Raw genomic sequence first — 21,993 nt, 5'->3', positions numbered from 1 at the left:
ATCCAACCACAGAGCCCTTTTTTTCCCAGATTAAAAATCTATATATTTTGTTTTCATTTCTGTTTTAGTTAACATGAAGCCAGAGATTGCTGTACCACTAAAACAGAGTCAGCACTTGAAAGTGTTGGACTGTTGTATATCCACATTATGACTCCGAACATCCTGTGGAATAACAAAGTTTTCTTATAGGAGAAGGTGTGCTGGACTTTCATTAGAATTTTTAAACTTTTGCTACATCATGGTGGGAGAACGCTTAAAGGAGCTGATATAATGCTGACATATTACTGATACCAGACTGTAGCTAACCTCTAGCTATGTTTAATAATGGAGTACATCATATTTCACACTCTATCCAAGTTTACCTGGGTACACCACCTACCTCTTGCCGCAAAGATACAAAAAACAGCACCTTAAACAGCACCTTGTTCCAAAATACTTGCGCTCCTTTTTTCTTTTCTTTTCTTTTTTTTCTTCCTGCATCCACTTTCTCCTGTTTAGTGTGACTGCAAGAGAACTGCTCAAGTCCTGGTACTGTATTTGTTGTGAAGTGGAGGCCATCGGAAATAGGCTGGTACAGTAAGTGATGACTGTGCCGGCCACAATGACACCCATGAGCCTAGAGCTACAGCACACTCGCTCAGAACGTAGCACAGTCTCTAATTAACTAATGAAATATTAACCACCTATTCATTCTCCTTCTATTCTGTCTGCCTCCTTCTACACTTTTCTCTGTGTTTCTTATTACCCATCCTCTTTACCCCCATTTTTCATGTTCTTACATGCTGTACAGAAGAAGTCAAACCTCTGTAAAATGAAGTAGAGATACAAGATGTTCATGCGTATTCCCTGCTCTCATTTTCCATGCTATTGATTTAACACTACAATGTCATGATTTATAGGAATAAAAAAACACAGGTGTGTGTGTGTGTGTGTGTGTGTGTGTGTGTGTGTGTGTGTGTGTGTGTGTGTGTGTGTGTGTGTGTGTGTGTGTGTGTGTGTGTGTGTGTGTGTGTGTGTGAGAGTGAGTGAGTGAATGCATGTATATGCAGGCATGGCTGTTTGGGTGTTCAAAAGCAATTTTCTTACATGCCCATAAAATATGTTTTAGCAAAGATGGAGGAAAACAGAAACATTTTTTAAAAAATCTTTAAGAGCCACAATATACACACACACACCCAGTGCACAAAAGAGCCACATACACACACACAAACACACACTAAAGGACAGCCACTAGGTCCATGTGCTGCTGTGATATTGGCAGCCCGGCTCAGTGCCTATCAATAAAGCTCTGGAACAGGCCAGGGGGCCAGGACCCCATGCTGTTCTCCCAGGTGCCTGATCTATATTAAGGTGGGTTTCCAGACCAGCTGAGCCAGCAGGGGGTGCAGAGCGAGGTGAGATGGGGCGGCCTGAACAGTAGTTGGCTACCTCCTGCAACGACTCTCTCAAAGGAAAGCACTTATCAGCCACACAGACACAAAAGAGCAAGCGGGTTAACACATATTGCCAGAAATTTTCAAGTCTTGTGGCAGAGACTTTGGGAAAGGAAGGTAGTGACAGCACCAAGCGAAGCATCACCAATTAGTGTGTTCATGATGGGAAGTGTAAAAATTACAGCATTGTAATTTCATTTATAATTGGTTTGTTTTTGGATGTTGTTGTTGTTGATATCTGTTATCCACACTATGCTCGAAACCTACTCTAAAATATTCCTATACACCTTAAATTCTCAAATAGCATTGAGTCCTCTTCAGCATCTTCCTCTTCCTGTTTTATCCTTAGAAAACCTGCATGTTTGTGTGTTCCCTCAACAACCCTGTTGCGCTGACGTGTGATGCCGAGTACAACCAGGGAACAACTAATACTCAGGCTCTCTGCTGCCTTTCAGGACAGTGAGTTTATATTAGGTGACAAAGCTCCTGGTTCTCTCTCCTTGAGCCCAGAGAGAAAAAGTCCTTGATTTGAAACAGGTTTATATTAGACAGGCTTATTCCTAATACTTTTTATGCCTCCGTGCCGGAGACAGCCATGGCCGGAGGCATTACGTTTTCTTTTTGTCCATCCATCCGTCCCATTCTTGTGAACGCGATATATCAGGAACGCCTGGAAGCAATTTTATTACATCTGGCACAAATGTCCAATTGGGATCAAGGATGAGTTGATTAGGATTTGGCAGTCAAAGTTGAAAGGTCAAAGTCACTGTGACCTAACAAAACACCTTTTTGGCCATAACCTAAGAATTGAAACGCAAATACACCCATCTGCCTGTGTTTTGAGTCCCATCATGTACCATACACACCAAGCTGTTAAAAACTGCTATCAACAACTCTACCCAAAAAAAGGAACCTGTTATGTTTAAACACAAACAGTGTGTTCAGGTACTTCAGTGACATATGGTCCTTTTCTTCTTTACAGTGTTCTCATTTCAAGAATTATTCTTCCCAGTAGCAAGGCAGTATCACTGAAATATTCAGCAGGGGCTTTGTCACCTAATATAAACTCTGTGTCCTGAAAGGTGGCAGAGAGAGTGAGTATTGTGTTGTTCCCTAGCCTGCTCAGTTGTTTTCGACATTATTCACAGATGCCACATGGTGTAGAAGAAACACACAAATATGCAGGTTTTCTGAGGATAAAAATGAAAATGAAGATATTACAAAGGATGAATCATGAGGACAAGAACAGGAAACACTGTATGTTGGTGCTTTGCCCTGTTTTTAGTGATTGATTGAGCCCAAGAACCATTAGCATTGCTAATGTAATTCAGTGTTTCTTTTTAAAACATTAACTCATTGAATACAGCCGCACCGTTTACTGTTCACTCTCTCCAGCTGTAACAGAACTGTATTTAGAATAACTGCTAATACAAACCAAACAGTTTCTACTGCTGGTGCTTCACATTAAAAGCACTTGCCAAACAGAGGGTGGTTTTTAGTGTGAGGCAGTAATACAATATGTATTTGTCACTGAGATTAGCACTGACAATGACTGAGCATCAAAAAAGCACCCACAAAGCAAACAAGCCATGGTCATTTTCTACATTTTTTTTTTTCAGTGGTTCATTTGAAATTTGAAATGATATTATATTATGCTTGTATTGTGTTTTCATGTTGTTTTTCCTGATGCTATACTTTCTTCGCATTGTTTACTTATCCTGTCGTCAAATCAATTCATAGCTCAACATATTTCTGCCACCATTGAGTACTTGTTCACATTATGTCCATGAACATTAATAATACTTTTTGCATGAGTCACAGTGTGCAGACTTTTGTCTTATGTGTCAGTTTTTATGTTCTCATTACACTAAAAAAAGAAGAAGAAAGTTGAGGCTATTTCCTCACATAATTTAATAGCTTGAGCAGTGCTTGCCAACTTAATGAATTTCTTGTTAGATTTCATTGCGTCACGGAGAGGTGTTTCGAATATTTTGTCCACCCTATTTATATATCATTGTGAAAAGGCTAAATATTAACCACCTCTCAGTATAACATAGTTCAACAGGACCACAAACCGCCACCTCCAAATAAGCCTTAAGAGTTGAATCAACATCACTCTAAAATGGAACATTATAACCTTAAAGGAATTTATTTGGAGTTGGAGTTTGGCTGTTGCTACACGGTGTTAGCATTAACAGTTGTTTACTTAGCAATCTGCCAAAGAGCTTCCGCCATTGTTGCATTTAAAAGAGAAGAGGTTATAACAAGCCCTCCGAGCAGTGCCACTTGGACTCGGTATCGGAAAGTGACGACACGGGCCGATCAGGCCGTGGCTACCTGGTTAGCACGCTAACTTCAGTAGAGGATAAGAAGTGATAGAAATAAAAGCAAAACAAGAGGGTTGCTTTCGGCGTGTTGAACTCTTCTAGACTGGTCCTTTAAAGAAGCTTTTTGTAAATTTTGGTATTGGCACATAGCCAACGTTAGCAGCTATTTACTTGCACATTGCAAAATTTCAGAGAAACGTTGATGAAGTAGATGCTTTGTGGCCAGTTAAGACTCCATTATTCAGTCTTCAGCCACAAGGTGCTTCATTATCATGGTGACAGTCTATGGCTTTCAGTCCTGTGTGAGATTATACAAAAGGCTGATTATAAATCCAAAGGGATTTAAGACCCACGACTGATTTGAAACTATGATTGTAATAGTTTATAACAAGCCAGTCATAAATGTTCAGCAAAGCCCATGGAAAAGCTCTCATATTCTCCTCTCCCTCCCTCTCTCTATCAGGAACACCTGGAACGGACAAAATCTACCTTTCATCACCAGAGGTTGATAACATCGGGCTTCAGAGAGGCCACGCTGACACAGGACAAAACATACACAGGTGTGCAGCTGACACTGACTCTGTCTCCCTCTCTCTCTCTCTCTCTGTTTCTTGAGTAAAGCAACAAACACAAGCACACACCGCACATTGTGCACACACACACAGGCACTTACATGGGTAAACCTCTGACAGTTAAGGGGGAAACCTTACAGAAGCTGCAGGTGTGATATGTCCAGCTGCTCTAATATCATCTGTCACAGAAATCTCCGCCGTGTGGAATCTTATGACCTTTAATGTAATAGGTTGCAGTATTGGTATAGTTGCTCTGAAATATTCTGACGGCCAGGCTTACGTAAAAATTGGACCACCAATATGTCCAGACAGACAGGCTACTGTTGAACACACAGAAAACAAATGAATTTCATATGGACCATGCATCTTGGCTGTAAAATATCAATATGAACCAGCAGCTTTGCATCTCTCACTCACTGAAGCGCTATCTATCAATTTGATCTCTTTCATATATGGCAGAAATCACATCATGAATCACAAGACTGAAGTTCCTGTAACTGCCTCACTTAACTTCATATATTTGTCAACAGTGTGGTCAAACCCTGGTGGTTTTCCTATCTCCTACATCTACAGAGCATTCAGAAAGTATTCACAACTCTCTCTTGCTATGCTTTTTTCTGCCTTGTACTATAATCCTTTAAATTCATTTTCCCTCATCAAATATACTCTGAATTCCCCATAATGACAAACTGAAGAACAGAAATTTTAAAATTTTTTGCAAATTTTTTTTAAAAAAAGAAATGAAATATCACATTGGCATTTTCTTTAATTCAAGCAACTAACCAATCTAAAAATCAATAAAGGAATCATTTCAGACCTATTGATTTTCCCTAGGGCCCCCTTGGAGATTAATCCAGCTCTGACACTAGTTACTTTTTGTTATTTCCACAGCTGCAAAGAGCACAAAGGTTGTACGTTTAATATCTATTATTTCACTTGGATTGGAAAGCAAGTGTGATGTAGCAACAAGCCTCCAGCTTGTTGCTACATCACACTTGTGGACTGCGGGGAAGCACAGATGGAGCTTTGACATTGGTGGCAGCAGGGAACCAAAGTGTCATTCACTGCAGTTACAGCGAAAAGACATGACATGTACTGTATTTTCAATACCCTTCAGTTTCATGATCATTGGTTGATAGGAATACCTAGTGAGTTCCTTGGCTAGAAGCTGTGACCCAGTGTGATGTGGAAATTATAATTATAATTATCTTCATTCCTGAAGTTACACTGAAAGCTCACACATTCATTGAGTGTGTTGCTAGGTAGGTAAGTTGTATTAAGTAGTCAGGGAAGCAGTATTCAAGAAGTATTGTGACACTGTTGTTGGTATTTTGTTATTATGCTGTTGTACTCACGCAAACCTGAAATTCTAGGTTTTACAGTTACCAAACTATGGTTCTGAGCTATGTTTCCAAATATATTTTGCTTTCTTTGTGATGAGGAACGTTGTCTGTGTTAATAATACCATGTCAAATTTTTTACTGGAAAGTTGCCCAATCTCAACAGGTAGAAACATTGTGCAGCTATCGTTGTGGAGAAATACTGTTCTTATTGAATCAGAGAGCAATTTTATCACTTTCACCTGTTGTGTTTGTGTGGAAACATTTTTCACATGCTCTTTATGTGCTTGTATTACTAAAGTAGCAGAGGAACAATAAAAAACAAAGCCCTTTTATCCCTCAGAATGATTCATTTGGTAAAGGCCCAGAAAGACCATTTAAATTTTAACTTCATTTTCCACATTAAATATTGACGAAACTGATATCAAACATACTGAAAGTGAATGTTCAGCCGAACGCCCTTGTATTGCAGGATTAAGTGTTCCATCTTGAATGCATTAACCTTTATTAATTTAGAAAAAAGTTTTCTGTGGTCCATTTATAGAACCACTCTGACTGCATCAGCTTAAATATGGCTGGTTAAAATTTTAAAAAGGCAGAGCGAAAGCATACATTTAATGAACTCTGTGCACACATACTGTAAGACATCTTCCTTCTTTCATTTGAAGAAAGGAGGAAGACTGCTTGGGTTCCTCACTATGACACCTTTCTGGCCCATCATCGATCCCCATTAAATCCCTCCATTCCAAACCCTCATCACCCAACAACCACACACATACACAGACTGCAGCATACTGACTGATTTGGATATTTAATAGTGAAAATACAAAAAAGTTCCCACACTACTGTATCTTCAGTCATGACATTTGCTGTATAGCACCTCATTGAGCTGGACAACGATATGCAGGAGGATCCCACGTCATGTAGAAGGGGAAATATGTGAAGGATAACAAAGTTACAAAAAAAAAAAGTTACAAAGAACAGCACAAAAAATTGAAACAAAAGCAAATAATCTTTGATGATTATATTAAGTTATATCAAGTAAGAGATTCAAGTTAGTGGAGGGTAGATCAATCCCAAAAGTATTGACACTAGTAATACAAAAAAAAGGATCCCTTGTGTTAGATCACACGCATTTGAATTAACAGAGAATCGTAAAAGGACATGCCTCATGTGAGGACGACTACTGGCAAGTGGTCATTAAAATACATGCAAAAGTTAATGAGGCATCTTCTTCGTAAATCATGACACATTTCTCTCCATTGTATGAGCGGCTTAATAAAATTAAAATTACCAATATGAGTATTGGACCTGGTTATTATTTGGCATTAGATCAAACCAGACCAAATTTTATTCCCCATCCCACATCCATTTTCAGAATACATTATAGAGATCCTGTTTATTCAGTATTGTTTTCCTTTGTGTAGTAAAAGTGGTGAGGCAACTAAGTTCAATTAGTTATAAATATTACTGGAAATTACAAGTATGGGAAACTGTGCTGTGAGTAAAAGTGAAGTGTCTGCATGTTTAAGTGAAACTGTACAGCTGAAGTGGTAAAATGATGCTGTAACAAGAGCACCACTTAACAGGTGAGCATAGTAGTAAAACACTGTGGTTGTCATCAAGCTAACTCTACATGACTAAGTGAACCTGCTTTCGCCCTCATTTACCTCTACAAAAGGGGAATACTATTACCTCATATCATTAAGCTGGCTGCTAGTAAGAGCTCTCTCCATTTGGTGACCGTATAGAGGGGCCAATTTAGTATTATGCAGCCCAAAATAATAGAAGATATCTGTTCATAAAGTCAAAGTAGCCTAAGCTTTATCAGCTTGCTTCAGCTTCCTGTATCCATTCTTTAATTTCAGCCACAACTCAATATTCAACTGCAAAACGACAGCCCTGGGCTTTCAGTACCCTGCTTCCTCACCCACACATACACACATATACACATCATCAACAACAAAAACGACATGGTCTCAGCCCAAAGGCCAAATAAGATATCTATTCGTTTCAACACCGACATCAAGTCAAGGCCAGCTACTGAATATAAAGCTTATTTGCTGTAGAGCTGGCATCTAGGATGCTATTTAATGCAAATTATAGACCCCATTTCTTCCAGAAAAAAATGAACTCTGTAGCAGCCAAGTTCAACTGCAGGTGCCGAATGTTCATTCCCTGAGCTTCACTGTTTGTCTCAGCCCCTGACCCTGGAAATGTATTCTTTCTCTCTCTGTCTCTGTTTCTTTCTTTCTCCCTCTCCGTTGTTCCTACTGCAGAAAAACTGCAGATCTGCGTCACCAAGGACACAAGAGACAAGTCTGACGGATCCGCTATCACTCTCTTCACTCTTCTTCTTGCTCTCACTTTTTGCTGCCTTTTTCAATAAACCTGTCTTTTTTTAAGAAAGAAAATCATTAATTCAGGGACAACCTCCAACCAGGTCTGTGCCAAATTTACTTCCCACAGCTAAGAACATGGGAAACCTGGCTCTGCCCATTAGCATGCTAACACTAAATTCAGGCAGTCCAGACCAGCTATGAAGTGTCAGTTTCCACTCTTACACAGTAGTAAGACCATGCTTGATTGGCTTGGATGGCCTTAAAGCACCCAAATATCCTCCATGGGATATAGTTCCTGTACACAAGAGATGATTAGCTCTGTGTTAGCATGTTAGCATCACCCCCAGCCCCCAAGAGCAGCTAGCTTGTATGTTAGCATGCTAAAGAAAGCGAGGATGCTAAGTGTTAGAGGGCGATTAGCTGGGATGTATGAAATCAGACAGAACCAGCCTGAGCTCAGATGCCCATATGCTCCTCTTGTCCACTGCACTCACTCACTCTGGTTGTTTTACTTAATATGCATGCTGCAAACAACTCAGGTTAACTTGGTGCGGAGCGCTCATAGCCGTGCTTATTCAAACACCATTGAGAGGTGGGTCGAGGCTTGTAGGATGGAAATAGGATGCCAATATCTATCTTCTTTTCTCGTCGGAGGATGAAAAACAGCAGCACAGGCAGCCTCTCTGATTACAATAGCAGCAGTAGACCTTGTACTGTACAGTAACTCACTTACTGTGGTTTCCACTCAGTAAAACGGTCTACACCACATCTTTCACTCAATTCCAACCCGTAACCATAGCAACCGCTCTCTTCCTTCTTCCCAACTATTCCTTCTTTCCACCTCTTCGTTCTCCTTCTTCCCGCCTTTCAGCAGAAGCTAGATCAAATAGTGTGCCTATAAACAAAACTGTTAAGTTATTTAATGAATATGTGATGCAGCACGACATTACTTATTATTCCTCAGCTTTTTAATAGTGCATGCTCTTAAACGAAGAACTCATGTACTGTTTTATCTAATTTTGCCTACATGAGTAATGAAATTGACAGCACATGAACAACGACCAGGAAAAAATGAGGCGAATAGGTGCAAGAAATCATTCGTAATGTTAGGAAGATTTTACCCTCTCTCTCGCACACATATACACAGATATGGTGGGTAGATTTTGCTGCAGTGGATGTCTCGTTGGTATCTTCACAGTGACATTGGTGCTGAGTTACAGTGCTAATGAGAACTTTAATGTCACCCACACACAGACTCCTAGCAGACAGATTAGAGCTGTGATTACACTGAGCCCCAAGAACACACAGGAACACAATGATACACACACACACACACAAACACACATTACACGCCACATGCATGACCAAATCATATTCAAACATGTCGAAACATAAATGGATTTGAGGTTTCACCAGCAAAGACCTATAAAAGCACCATGTGCTCCACCTGCAATCTTCTTCCTCTGCTGCTGCTGCACTGTGCTACTGTTTATGCAGCTTCAAGAGGGAGAGACGCACACAAAGAAAGAGAGAGAGAGAGAGAGGGAGACTGAGCAAGAGAAATCCAGGCAGGCAGTGGAAAAGCACAGGGATGCACCAATTCAAACTTTTGGATCAGTTTTCGACAGTGGTATTGACCAAACTGAGCAGATCAGGTGTCAGCGACGTCACCGATCCACATGAAACACACATACGTAAGCGTACTGCTGATACTTTGCTACTTCCTGCATGTGCTTCACTATAAATACATTTTAACGTGACGGCAGTGACAGACATGTGAAACCAGAAGTGCTAACAATGACGATAGCCTTTAGTTATTATTACCAAAGATGTACTTTATTTTCATTCATTATTCATTATAATATCATTTTAAAACTTTGCAAACTTTTGATTTAATACTTTCTATTACATGTTTAACAAAACTTGATAAAAAAAAGGCACAGCTCCAAAAATGAGGTCTGAATCTATTAACTGCAACCGTTTTGCAACTAGAGCTGAAAACATTACTGGAGGAGTTAAGTTGTTTAGCATTAAGTCAGTTAAGTCGGTTTTGGCCTGGGGGAAAACAGAGCACGTGGTGAAGTGGTTTGCTGAAGAGATGTAGAAACATGTAACTCGTTGAGGGAAACCTATTCCTGAGGTCCGTGACAACAGTCATTGGAAAGCATGAACTGCATGAGTTAGACAAGGACATGATGATGTCTCTGCTGTCAGGAGGTTGATGCACTGAATGACACAACTTAATAATCCTGCTGAAAGTAGGCTATAAACATTTTCAAGGCCAGCAGTTATGGAGCAACATTATCATTCATTTTGAGTCATGTTTCTGGCCACCTGCCAAATATGCAAGTCCAATATTCATCCTCTTTTAGCTCTAATTTTGGTCTCTACCAACTCCTGAGGGAAATAAGTCATTAGCTGCTAAGTACTCTGCTATGCTAGCTAGTGGCTTACCGTGTCTGTCTGTTGTTTGGTGCTGAGCACGTTGTATACAGTGAGTTTGTAGATCTGGCAACCCCAGGAAAATGGTGAGTTGTAGATCGAACAGCTAAACAATGAGTTAATACTCACTATAAGGGTCTGTAAAGCCGAAGGGAGCTGCAGATTTGGAAAGAGAGCTGGTATTGGATTGGCTCTCAGAATCAGCAAGATACCCTCTGGTTGGGTATCAGCATTATAGTGGGGGGAAGAAAAAAAGTCAGATCAGACCATTCCCAGAAGAGAAAACCAGAGGCAGAGTTGACGGTGTGGTGGATTGGGGGAGGTGAATGGAGGACTGATAGAGACAGAGGGAGAGCTGAAAGAGAGAAAAAGAGAGACGGTGTTTCAGTCCTGCTGTCCTCTGTACAGCATGTGACCCTCATCTTCCTTTAACAATAATTTCCTATGCCAAAGTTGTGCTCTCAGCATCTTGAGTGCCTTGACTCAAAGCATCAATCCCCATACTTCCCACCACCATCCCGCCCCCTATTTGTCCACTCTCCTACATGTGTCCAGCTCGCTATGTTTCAAATCATCATCAATTTTATTTTGTTGTCAATCTCTGACCCACCCCTCCCTTCTCTTTTTGTCTTTTCTTTCCACCTCATTTCTTCTTTTCTCTCGACGACGCCACCTCCCAATCCCTCCCGTCCGAAACCTCACCCCTGCTTTAAAATGGGAAATCAATAAGTCAGTTTGTGAAAGTCGCTCTCGTTCTCTCACTCTCTCTTTTCATTTACTCACTCACACCAGTGACACACACGTACAAACACAGTCACATATGCAGTGACATACCTTCCCTCGTAGCCCACCAGCACTGCTATTAACTCACAACAAACACTACATGTTGGAAATGTGGAAAATCAGGCAAATTCACATCTCCTTTTCATCCCGTCCGACTCCAAGACACTGCACTGCGGGAATGAAATAACACACAGCGGATTATACTGTAGGAATTATGCTCAAGTGCTGCAATGCATACCACAACTAACTGACATCAAGGACAAGAGGACACTCTGGAAAAATGAAGAGCCCAGGCATTTATTTGCCAATTGAAAGTGAGCACAATCGCATTTGAAAAAGTGGCTGATGAAAATAAATTTGGAAGCCCCTAGACGTGTTTGTTTTGCATGAGAAAAGACTTCACTTCCTGAAGCTTTTTAATGGAAAAACTGCAGTGGGGGAGACAGTCCCAAAAGGGGTAAGGGTAGTCCCAAACCCACAAATTCTGTCCAAACAGAATTTCTTTAGACAATTATAATCTGTTAAAAAGGCATCTCCACTTGACAGCTTGTGAAAACATGAATGATTACCAGTGTGTTAAAAAAGCCAGTTAAAAATCAAAATGTCTCCATTTTCAAAATGTCCTTCCCTGACCTTTCTATTTTTAATGTCTGTTCAATGCAGTAAGCTTTTTAAAGTTTTGCATGAAAATATTACAGTCTTTTCAATTGTATTTAACCCGTTCAAACTGTGGTTAGTTTGTTTTGTAGACCTTCAGGAATTTCCTTCTGCTATGCTACTGAATTTCTGTGCTCTCCAAAGAGCATGGCCCTGTAACTGTGGAAGCTACCATAAGAGTGCTAAAAGGGGGATATGGAGGGGTACTGTTGTAAATCCTGTCATAAAGAGAAAGGGTGGGAGACAGCTTTATCCAGCTAAGAGCCTGCACAGGAGGATTAGGGCTACAGGGAGCAAGCTAGTGAGAGAAGGGAGGGGGTTGAGGAACGGGGGCAGCGATTGTGTGATGGGTAACTGCCTTGATAAAATGAGAAGAGGCATGGAAGGGATGCAAAGAGGAAATGGGTAGGAGGGAGAAGACAGGGAGAAGAGAGTTGTGGAGAAAGTGCCAATATGAAGGTCAGAGTCTAAAGGATTACAGTGGAGAGACGATATCTACACCATAACACATGCATACCCTCTAGTTTAAGGCAAACACACAGATACAGTGCCTGCCTGGACACCACCAAAAGGCATAGTTTTATGTAAAGTAATAAAGTATTAAAGTATTGAATAGCTGTATTTTATCAGGTGCAAAAAAAAACATAAATTCTGCATTATATATCAGCCGTTAAATATCTGCATCAGTCACTGAAAAACCCACATCAGTCGACCACTAGCATGGAACATTAATTGTAACTCGAGCACACATCAATGGGCCTCTGATCAAATGGTTCCTGAAATGAAGCAGTCTCTGGAGGAAACCTCAGGAACTAAAGAAGGAGCTGAGATTATGTTTTTGTTCGTTTGTTTCCATGACATTTCTATCCGTAACAATTAGACAGGTCAAGAAAGCATCAATCTAGCTTGAGATGTAATGTTTGCATGCTAAGAGACGTGAATCATGGGTACTTTTTTGTTTGTGTTCCTGTGATGTTTTTCGAAGCAGACTGGGAGGAGGATGCACAGAGATGGAGAGGGAGATTTAGAAAACCAGAGAGGTAAAGCTGCCTGTGTCCAATGACCTCTTAAGTGTTTTTTCTTGTATACTGTGTAAGTGTATATATACTGTATATACTGTATGGACACTAGATACCACCATCGAGGGACATAAGTGTTCTAGTTATACCTCTGTGCTTTTAAAAAGTCAATGAGAGATGAATAATTTAGAGAATCAGTCGGGGCAGTTTTGCTACTGTAAAGCAAAACTGCAACAAAAGAGACAAAGCAGGATAGGTCTGCAGCATCATCCAAGTTGAACAGGTAGTTTCCAAGTAGGGAAAACACGGAAGAGAATAAAAAAAGAAGAATGAAGGATAACAGTAGCCAAGATGAAGTAAAGGATAAAGAAAGAGTGGCACAGCTGCAGTTGACAAATGACAGATGGGGCTGAGGACAAATGGACAAAAAGGTTTTAGACGAAGAGGGAAACTTCGGCAGGTGAAAACTCCCACTAACCCTTCCACCATCCATCCACCTCACACACACGTACACACAAACAGCAGGCAAAAAACCATTACGAAGAGGTGCCGATAAGACCCTCATCATCAGGTCAAGCTCCCCTCCATTCCTCTTCTGTCTTGCTTTGTTCCTTTTCCACATTCTATCTGTACCCATCAATAACCTCTCTCTCTCTCTCTCTCTCTCCCCGCTCCTCCCCGCTCCGTCCACAATCAAATTACTGTGTCAGACTGAAGGAGGTGTGGGGGTAAGGATACTGCTCGCTTCAGCCAACTCACAAAAATCCTCACTTGGGCCAAACGTATAGGCCTGACATACTTAACATACAATCCTACTGTATATCACACACCAGAAAAGGCTGCTCAGCTGTGAGGTGGTTGCTAGGTGCCACTGGAGTAATGATGTGAATAATCAGCCTCTTTGGCTTCATAATGAGGGCTGTGAGGAGGACAACACAAACTCATTTGCATCAGTTTGAATGGAGGCGTTTAGTGTAATATGCTCTAAATGCTATTTTGGAGGCTTTTCCACCCCACCTGGAAAAAGCTTTTTAGGAGAAACACAGTCAATCACTCACAAACCTGCATTTGGAAATAACAAAAAGAAAAAACAACATAGATTTAAAAGAGTCTGTATCATACGCAAGCGGATGTTAGGCTGAGTGCAACCTTCCATCATGCAGCCCTGGAAACAACTACGAGACAGCACAATATTGTTGTCTGTATTTCTATATTTACCCGACAAGGATAAAAAACAATATCCATCATGACTGAAAACATTTAGATCAAAGCATAGCATTTTTTTCACACTCCAGAAAAACAAGGACAACTGTTCAAACCTTTCAAACCTGCTTTTATGTCTAAATGTCACCTCTGGTCAAATGAATATCAGGACGTTGAAGCTAGAGCTAAAACAATTCTTTTTTTTTTTTTAATGATTAGTCAATTGTCAGAAAGTTAATTGGCTGCTATTTGAATAATCGATTTGTCATTTCATTTTGGAAATTAAAATGGGCATTTTTCATTATTTTCTGACCTAAATAAGTTAATAATTAATCGAGCAAATAATTGGCTGATTAATCGGGAATGAAAATAATCTTTATTTTCAAGTTTACCACTGATGGAAAAATATATTTCAGCAAGCGTAAAACTTTTATTTTTCCAGAATGTTGAACTATTCCTTTAAAGCTCCTGTAACTCTCCATACTAAATTTATGACAGTTGACAATGGAAACAATTAGAATACAGCATCCCACTATGCCGCCATGCCAACATGCACTCATGCGTGCACACGAGCTCTCGTTCAACAAATACACACACATTCATCCATTGATAGAAACACTAGCCTGATTAAAATGGGAAGGATTAGGTAGGACCAGGTGCTCAAATGAATTGTTTGTACCAAACCCAGGGAAAATACAGTATGTCAGGGGATCTGACACGCATCATGCTGCACACACCGCTGAGTATTCCCTCTGATCTAACCATTCATTTGATCACCTGATCACTGTCGGCCTCTCTCCTGTGTGTGTGTGTGTGTGTGTGTGTGTGTGTGTGTGTGTGTGTGTGTGCGCGTGTTTGTTGGTTGTTCTTTAGTATTACTCCTGTAGTGTAAGCTCAGTACATTTTGTGGTAGTTTATAGACATTGGGACTGCATGTTCATGTGCATGTCTTCTCTCTTCCCGTTCTGCTCTGCTCCCTCTGAATCAGGACACGCTGTGAGTGGCTGATGATGATGATGACTCAGTAATGTGAGAATGTCACCAGAGTCTGGGAACTGTGACTGGTTTCTGTCTCTCTGCCAGTGACGCTCACACTATAGCTTTTCTCAGCACACCTTCGCTGTTGCTGCTGTTTCTTTTTCTTGTTATCCTCTCCTCTCTTGTCTCAGACCTAATTTCACTGTCTCAAATGCAGATAAAATCCAAATGCAATTTAATACACTTTTGGTTACAGCCAGATCCCAGATCTGATTGCAGCTTTTACCGGGCTACACATGAAAATCAGAGTCTGCACTACTTCGGTCCAGAAGGTGGTGGTAAGAAAAATATCTTAAGCAGTTCAGTCGTATACTCACAACATTAGCATCTTAACTAAGACAAAAGTTTTGCTCATCATTGCAGGGTCTCACTCACACTGCTTCCTGATCACAGCTCTCTCACCCACACGGATCATTAGGTGTTTGTACTGATCAGGGATCAGTTAAATGCCAGTGTCCTCTATATGGCCTTATGCGTTGAAATCACTGTCCTACTTTCTTCCTGTTGCTTTTAATGTGACAGCTACATGGATGGTAAATTCAGTGTCACTTCAGCTTCCATTATCAGGCAGGATACACCTTGTAAGTTGCTAATTCCACAGACCATTGAATGATGTACTTACACATGGGAGGACAAAACATCACATATGCATCTTGGAAAGATGGGACATTGAGGGGGCACTATCTGCAGTAGAAAAAGTAACTGGTACCAAGAGCGAGTCGAGTAGAGTGGACTCAAGTTCAGTCAGTGCCATATGGGGAAAAATGCTATGAGTCTGACTGTTGCTAAAATCTGTGATGACCTCAATTTCTGTGAACTTTCATAAAAAACTGGAAACGATCAGCATGGTTAAAGTTAGGGTTTAGATGTTTTACATTTAGCTTAGATTTTGACAACCCCAGGAGTTGTAAACAGCTCGAAAGGAAGTGCCGCCTCAGAAGTCAAGCTCAGGGGAACAAACTCCTCTATGAAAGCAGGAAGTGCTTGGAGATTTGACATAAAAAAACAAACAAAAAAAAAAAAAAAACAGCATGTTTAAGACAAATCACTTCTCACTTGGAAAAAAAAAGGATGAGAGCTGGTGGGTGTAGCCGGGGGAGGTGACAAGAAGCTGCAGTCAACTTGAACGATATACGGCAGCATCAGCAGTGTATGCAGTAAGTCACGTACATTGATCACAACCAGTTATTTATCAGCATAATCTATCATTCATAATTGAGATGCCTTTACCTGCAGCAGAGATTGTAAATGAGGTGTGATGTGCTGCTCCATTCCATTTCTCATCCAATATTTACAACGCCATTAAACAGCTTACTGACATCACTCTAAAAATAGTGTCTAAAGAGCACGCACTTGCACTTTACGCTCTATAAATGGCTTCCACAGAGCTGCTTCAATGAAGTTCTGATTAAATGGATTCCATTTTTATCAATGACTCATCCCACTGAAAAGCCCATTTCTCTTCCTTGCAAATAAACAATTCAGTCTACAGATCAATGTCATGCTTACAGAGAGAGCTGGATTTACATGTGCATTGCAAAACAAAGGAGAACCTCAGACCAGAAATATGAAACAGAGCAGGGCTCTCTTGGTAGCACTGGCATATCTCAGGTTTGTGTTTTAAAATCGGTCTCCTTATACTATTGATTTTCTTTATTGCAGTTGTCACCTTCCTTTTGTTCACCATCAAGTGCAAAATCTCCTGCACAGAAGCATCCTGGGTATTGTTCTAAAGCCATGCAGATGGTGAGCACTTCATATAGATATGGTCTGTTAAACATTTGAAATCATCATTAGCCTGAATAAATAAATGCCTGATGTTTACCGATTTTATGTCCCCAGCTTTTAATGCATTTTATATGGAGTCAGTTATCGATAGCAGCCATTTCTGCTCTCTCTCTCTATCTTCACATTGTCACAGAAAATCAAACATAACACATCACCCACTCAACAAATCATTCATGTGAGCACAACAGTGAGAAAGAGGAGAGGAGAGACCAGCAGGAAAAAAAAAAAAGTTATCAATTGTTCATGTCATAGATCCGATTGAATTGGATGCATTTAAAAGAACTCATTGCAACTTTTATCTCTTTGTGAGCGGAGCCGGGCTGTGGCAATCGGAGAATTACTGGATGCATGGAGCTTGTTCTTGCACACAGGCACAAAACACAGTCACACACACGTACATCGGACAAGCACATACTGTAGTCTTTGACTTTTTTAGCAGACCCAACCAGTACCCACGCACCAGAGAAACAGGACATCACTCCTCCAGATATTAACTGTGTGAGGATAAGGATTTTTACAGAGTAGTGGCCTACAGATGAGAGGGAGGGAGGGAGAAGGAGAGAGAGAGAGAGAGAATATGGAGAGAAAGAAATGGGTGTGGATGTGTTGATAGGAGCTGAAGCCCATGGCAGTGAAGGAGGGAGCTGTACGGTCTCGTTGTGCTGCGTAGATGGGGAATAGAGGACGACGAGGAGGCGTTTCCATGGGAGTGCTGCTGTGCTCTTCTCGAACAGACGCATTCCCTTATCTCCTGCCTGGGGAGAAACAAACACTGGCAGCTCATATGAAGGGGAGTTTCCCTGGATCTATTTGAGCTGCGTAGAGAAGCAACAGAGCCTTAATTGAATTTGAGAGAGAGAGAAAAGTGCAGAACTTGCAGTGGGGCCATGCTGTCTGTGCTGATAGCAGAACAATATGTTCATTATGTACTGTGTTAAAGCCCTTTTTAATCATTTAAAAACTGTCAGTTTTAACAAATGTGCAAAGTAACAGAATATGCATTAGATTAAAACAAAAAGTGTTTTCAGAAACATATGTTGTGTCTTCTTATAGTGTTACTATGTCTAGTCCTCCCAAACTTGTAATGTTGTAGTCTTGTAATGTAAAATGTAAGATACGGATATAAATACTCTTTTATATACATCTATTTTGTCATTTTGAGCTAAAATATAAGGGCATAGTGTACATAACACTTTGACACATGGGGCTATAGCTTAATGCACTGCATAAAACTCTGATTTTGATTTGTCATTTGTCATTTTCAGCTACATGGCAGTGGGGCTCACTGTGATTGGTCGATTATCTTGACAAATTTTGGGAAGACTGGCATGAAATTTTGCTCAGCCATTTACGGTAGCCTATTGACTCTGCTGATCATCTGACTTCTGACATCACTTGCACTAGTGCCACCAGAAGGTTGACGCTTGTGGTTCACAGTGGAACATTTCCACAATTCTTGAATGATGATGATGATGATGAGCTTTTGTTTTGAGCTTTGAGCTTTCTTCAAACGATGAGGAATCAACTTAATTTCTCAACGTTTATGCTAAACAGAAAGATTGGCAAATGTAAGCATCCACAAGTCCATTACAACTGGAATACGCAACACAACATCACCAACTGAGGAATATCATGTAATACGATCAAAAGCTCCAGAACAGCTACTGATGGATCTTGTGCTGAGATTTGTTCCAATATCAAGAATGAACTTTCACTCTCAACTATTGGCTGGATTGCCATGAAATTTGGTACAAACACACAACAAACTGTAATCATTTTGATGACGCTCTAATTCTTCAGATGGCGCCATCATCAGGTCAGAATTTCACTGTGTCCAGTACTTTGAATTATGACCCAATACCTGAAAAACTTATGCTTCAGCTGCACTGTGTGTTTAGTGCTCCTGTAACACAGAAACCTAAACAGCTAAATTAAATGAAGGCTCAACTGAATAGTCTTGTAGAAACAGAGAGTGATAGAGGAGAGGTGATTTAATAAGCATAGGGCCAGAGAGGCTGGGTGAAGGAGCACACAGTGGGATCTGTGTGGACAGGACTGTAATTGAAGGGAAGGAAAGGACCTTAACCTAGATCAGTATCTATCACTCCAGCCAGAAAAGAGAGCTCAACACTCATATATTTCCAGAGAGGGAGAGAGAGAGACCAAGGCCCCCAATGGTAAGTAAGTCCATAAGGAGGAGGGGGTGACGAGTGGAAGTGATGTAGAGACAGATACTGGACGTGTGTATGTGTGATGTTGGTTCCTCAGAGCTCTGACACTGATGGGAGAAAGACAAAGAGGGAGAGGATGTGAAAGTAAGCGAAAAACAGTGATGGATAGAGGGAGAAAGGACATCAACATGTTGAGACAGAGCCCTGGAGACACAGCCACCAGAGAAGCAGAGAATTATGGGAGTGCAAATTAAATTACACCGGAAGGGACAGTCAGGTCTGGACCTGCAGGAAACACTGCATATGGGGCTCTGTGTGTGTGTGTGTGTGTGTGTGTGTGTGTGTGTGTGTGTGTGTGTGTGTGTGTGTGTGTGTGTGTGTGTGTGAACATATAGGTACATATAGAGATCAAAAGGTGTAAAGAACACAAGGGGAAACAGCGAAGGAAAGAGAAAAACAGGAAGCAAAGGGAGAGTTACAACATATGAGTCTGCAAGACTTTTGCCAAGCACGAGCACATAAAAACTAGATTTGTATATGAGACAGGAGAGACAGCTTTTCCACATCCCTCCTGTATAATTTGAGATGTTTTTTCTGTTGGTGATCTTGTTTGCTGCACAAGCCACTCTGCACCAAAGGTTCAAATTTCTTGAACACTGAAAACATTGACTGATCTGTGGCAGTGCAGCGATGGCTGAGGCGGAAGAGCCTTGTTTGCTCATAATAATGTGAACTTCCTTTCATGCTACCTGTCTGTATGCCTTTGTGTACACAGCCACGTTGTCATTCTTCTATCTCAAATGATGGAGGTCTGAAAACATCAGATACTCAGATCCTAGCAAAGCTACTATAAACATGGTTCGTTTTTTTATTGTCCTGATGTTTTTAATGTCCTGAAATGAGTTCATCAGGGAGCAACTAGGTAGCACTAGGCTAGGTACTGCTGCCCCCCAACAATGTACATCAATAGACCTTTTTCACAGCAAACAGTTTGACTCATCATAGTAGGAAAAGCACAGGTGTTACTAATAACGTTGAACATTGCTCTGTTCTATTGGTGTGTGCCAGTAACAACAAGTCCTCCAGCCCTAATCAGCCATATATGTTGTTTGTTCCTACTCTCTGATACAACCCACAAGACCGTCTCCTAAATTAGTGCCCATATTGACGGCAGTAGATATGCCACAGATAAACCGCTAAAAATCACTGCTGAAAAAAAGAACTGTGATGTGACAATACCATGGTAATGGTTTGGTTAGGTTTAGGCACAAAAACAATATGGTTAGGTTTAGGGAAAGTTCACAGTTTAGATTCAAATACTTACTTCACTAAAGTTAAAGCACCTTCGTCATCATGGTTACAATGATCAACACGACTGCAGTCGTGGTTAAAATAAACAACATTGACTATCAGTTAGCAACGGTTATGGGAGGACGGTCTCCACAGTGCGACTGTGATCCAGTGCACACAATGCCAGGACTCTGAAACTGAAACAGCTATATGGAATTCGGCCATCATTCATTTTATTATTGACACCTGTGTGTTCCCGGCTGTGACAAGTCAAAGTATCCTCAGTGAAAAAGGCCTATCAAACGATCTTGTTTGGGTTTAGAGTAATTTAATAGTAGAAGTGGTGGCTATGGTCTGGGACTGTTCATTTAGCAAACGATGTGGGATTTGTGCACACACTCCCGGGAAATGGAGCCTGGGAGCCACAAGTCAGAATCAGAACAAGAAACAGCCACAGCCACCACAGTTAAAGGCTGCATCTGATAATGCAAACTCCCTCCTCTGTCTGTGGCTCTCAACACCAAGTTCATTTGTTTCTTCTGAGGATGTAATTTTGAAAAAACGTGTCACCTAGTGCAACAATGCGAGCTTTATGGCACAGAGGAATAAAATCTATCAGGCTTGAGCTACTCTGACAATACTTGTTAGTGCAGTGGGATCAGGAAATTGTCATGTTTTGTCTTTTCATGAGATTTGTTGAATAAGAAAAGCACGATGAGAAAGCCTCTGTTTGTGTTTATACCACACATGATGGAGGTCTGTCACTGAAGCAATTCCTGCATCGGCCTCTTCTGATCATACACCTCAGCAAGAACAACCTCACTGCTTCAAATAGTTTATACTCTACACACCAGTTTGCATCATATCAAGGCCCCCCACAGCCGATTTAAGTTAATATCGCTCACGATAGAGAAACCATCTTAGCATTAAAAGATATTAATAACAGGCCCTCACACACCTTTTTGAAATCCTAACATAACTTTGCAAAAATGATTGTTTTATTGTCTGCAGAGTATGCCTCACTTGCACCAACCAGATATCCACACGTATGAGTCGTTTGCTTGCTTTGTAATGAATTTTGATTTTATTTTTCTGGTTTAGCTGACTGACAAACTTTAGTTACACGTCCCTCTCAGACAGTGAACGAGGCAGACTCAGTGCCACACACCATCCAGGTGAAAACTACTTTTCAAAGAGCAACCCACATTTGACATCTGTTCATAGTGACTGGTGGGCTGCTTATGTCTTTGATGCGTGCAGTATGTGTGTGTGTGTAATGTTTATATGTGTTGGCTAGATATGATATTTCCCACCTTCAACACAACATTATTTTTTCTCTTACCTCCTTTAAATTCACCTCTTAATCTTACCTCACTTATTCCATTATCCCTCTTCCTTTGTTTTCAATTTATCGCCTACCTGTTCTTCCATCACCTAAACTTGTACAGCACTGACAACACTCATCTGCATCCTACACAAACACCGTGTGATCTTACAATTCCAAATCACTTAAATAGTTTGAAAAGAAAACCTTGAGCTGTTGTTTAAAGTGAACAGGCCTGAGATTAGAGAAATAAAAGAGCGAAGA

At 40.7% G+C, this 21,993-nt stretch overlaps 1 protein-coding gene and 1 long non-coding RNA gene across 3 annotated transcripts in view; one reads left to right on the top strand and one right to left on the bottom strand.

Annotated features, from left to right (window-relative positions):
* LOC130177460 (uncharacterized) overlaps positions 1 to 21,993 on the top strand; it is a 52,984-nt gene that overhangs the window by 22,366 nt on the left and 8,625 nt on the right. The window contains exon 2 of the long non-coding RNA XR_008829023.1: positions 4,224 to 4,320. This is a non-coding gene — a long non-coding RNA (uncharacterized LOC130177460). The remainder of the gene's footprint in view (positions 1 to 4,223; positions 4,321 to 21,993) is intronic.
* The window catches only part of LOC130177459 (NALCN channel auxiliary factor 1), a 77,649-nt gene that overhangs the window by 52,389 nt on the left and 3,267 nt on the right, over positions 1 to 21,993 (bottom strand). The window contains exon 2 of one of the 2 annotated variants that reach the window (XM_056389225.1): positions 13,818 to 17,699. The exons of the other annotated variant lie outside the window; for it this stretch is intronic. Within the exon in view, the coding sequence (XP_056245200.1) occupies positions 17,178 to 17,699 (522 nt within the window). The 3' untranslated portion in view covers positions 13,818 to 17,177. Of the gene's footprint in view, positions 1 to 13,817; positions 17,700 to 21,993 lie in introns of those variants that run through there. 2 annotated transcript variants of the gene reach the window in all.

The sequence above is a fragment of the Seriola aureovittata genome, chromosome 11, assembly GCF_021018895.1.
Source record: "Seriola aureovittata isolate HTS-2021-v1 ecotype China chromosome 11, ASM2101889v1, whole genome shotgun sequence".
Lineage (NCBI taxonomy): Eukaryota > Metazoa > Chordata > Actinopteri > Carangiformes > Carangidae > Seriola > Seriola aureovittata.
The sequence above is the reverse complement of the archived record's forward strand: the minus strand, read 5'-3'. Positions and strand labels throughout refer to the sequence as shown.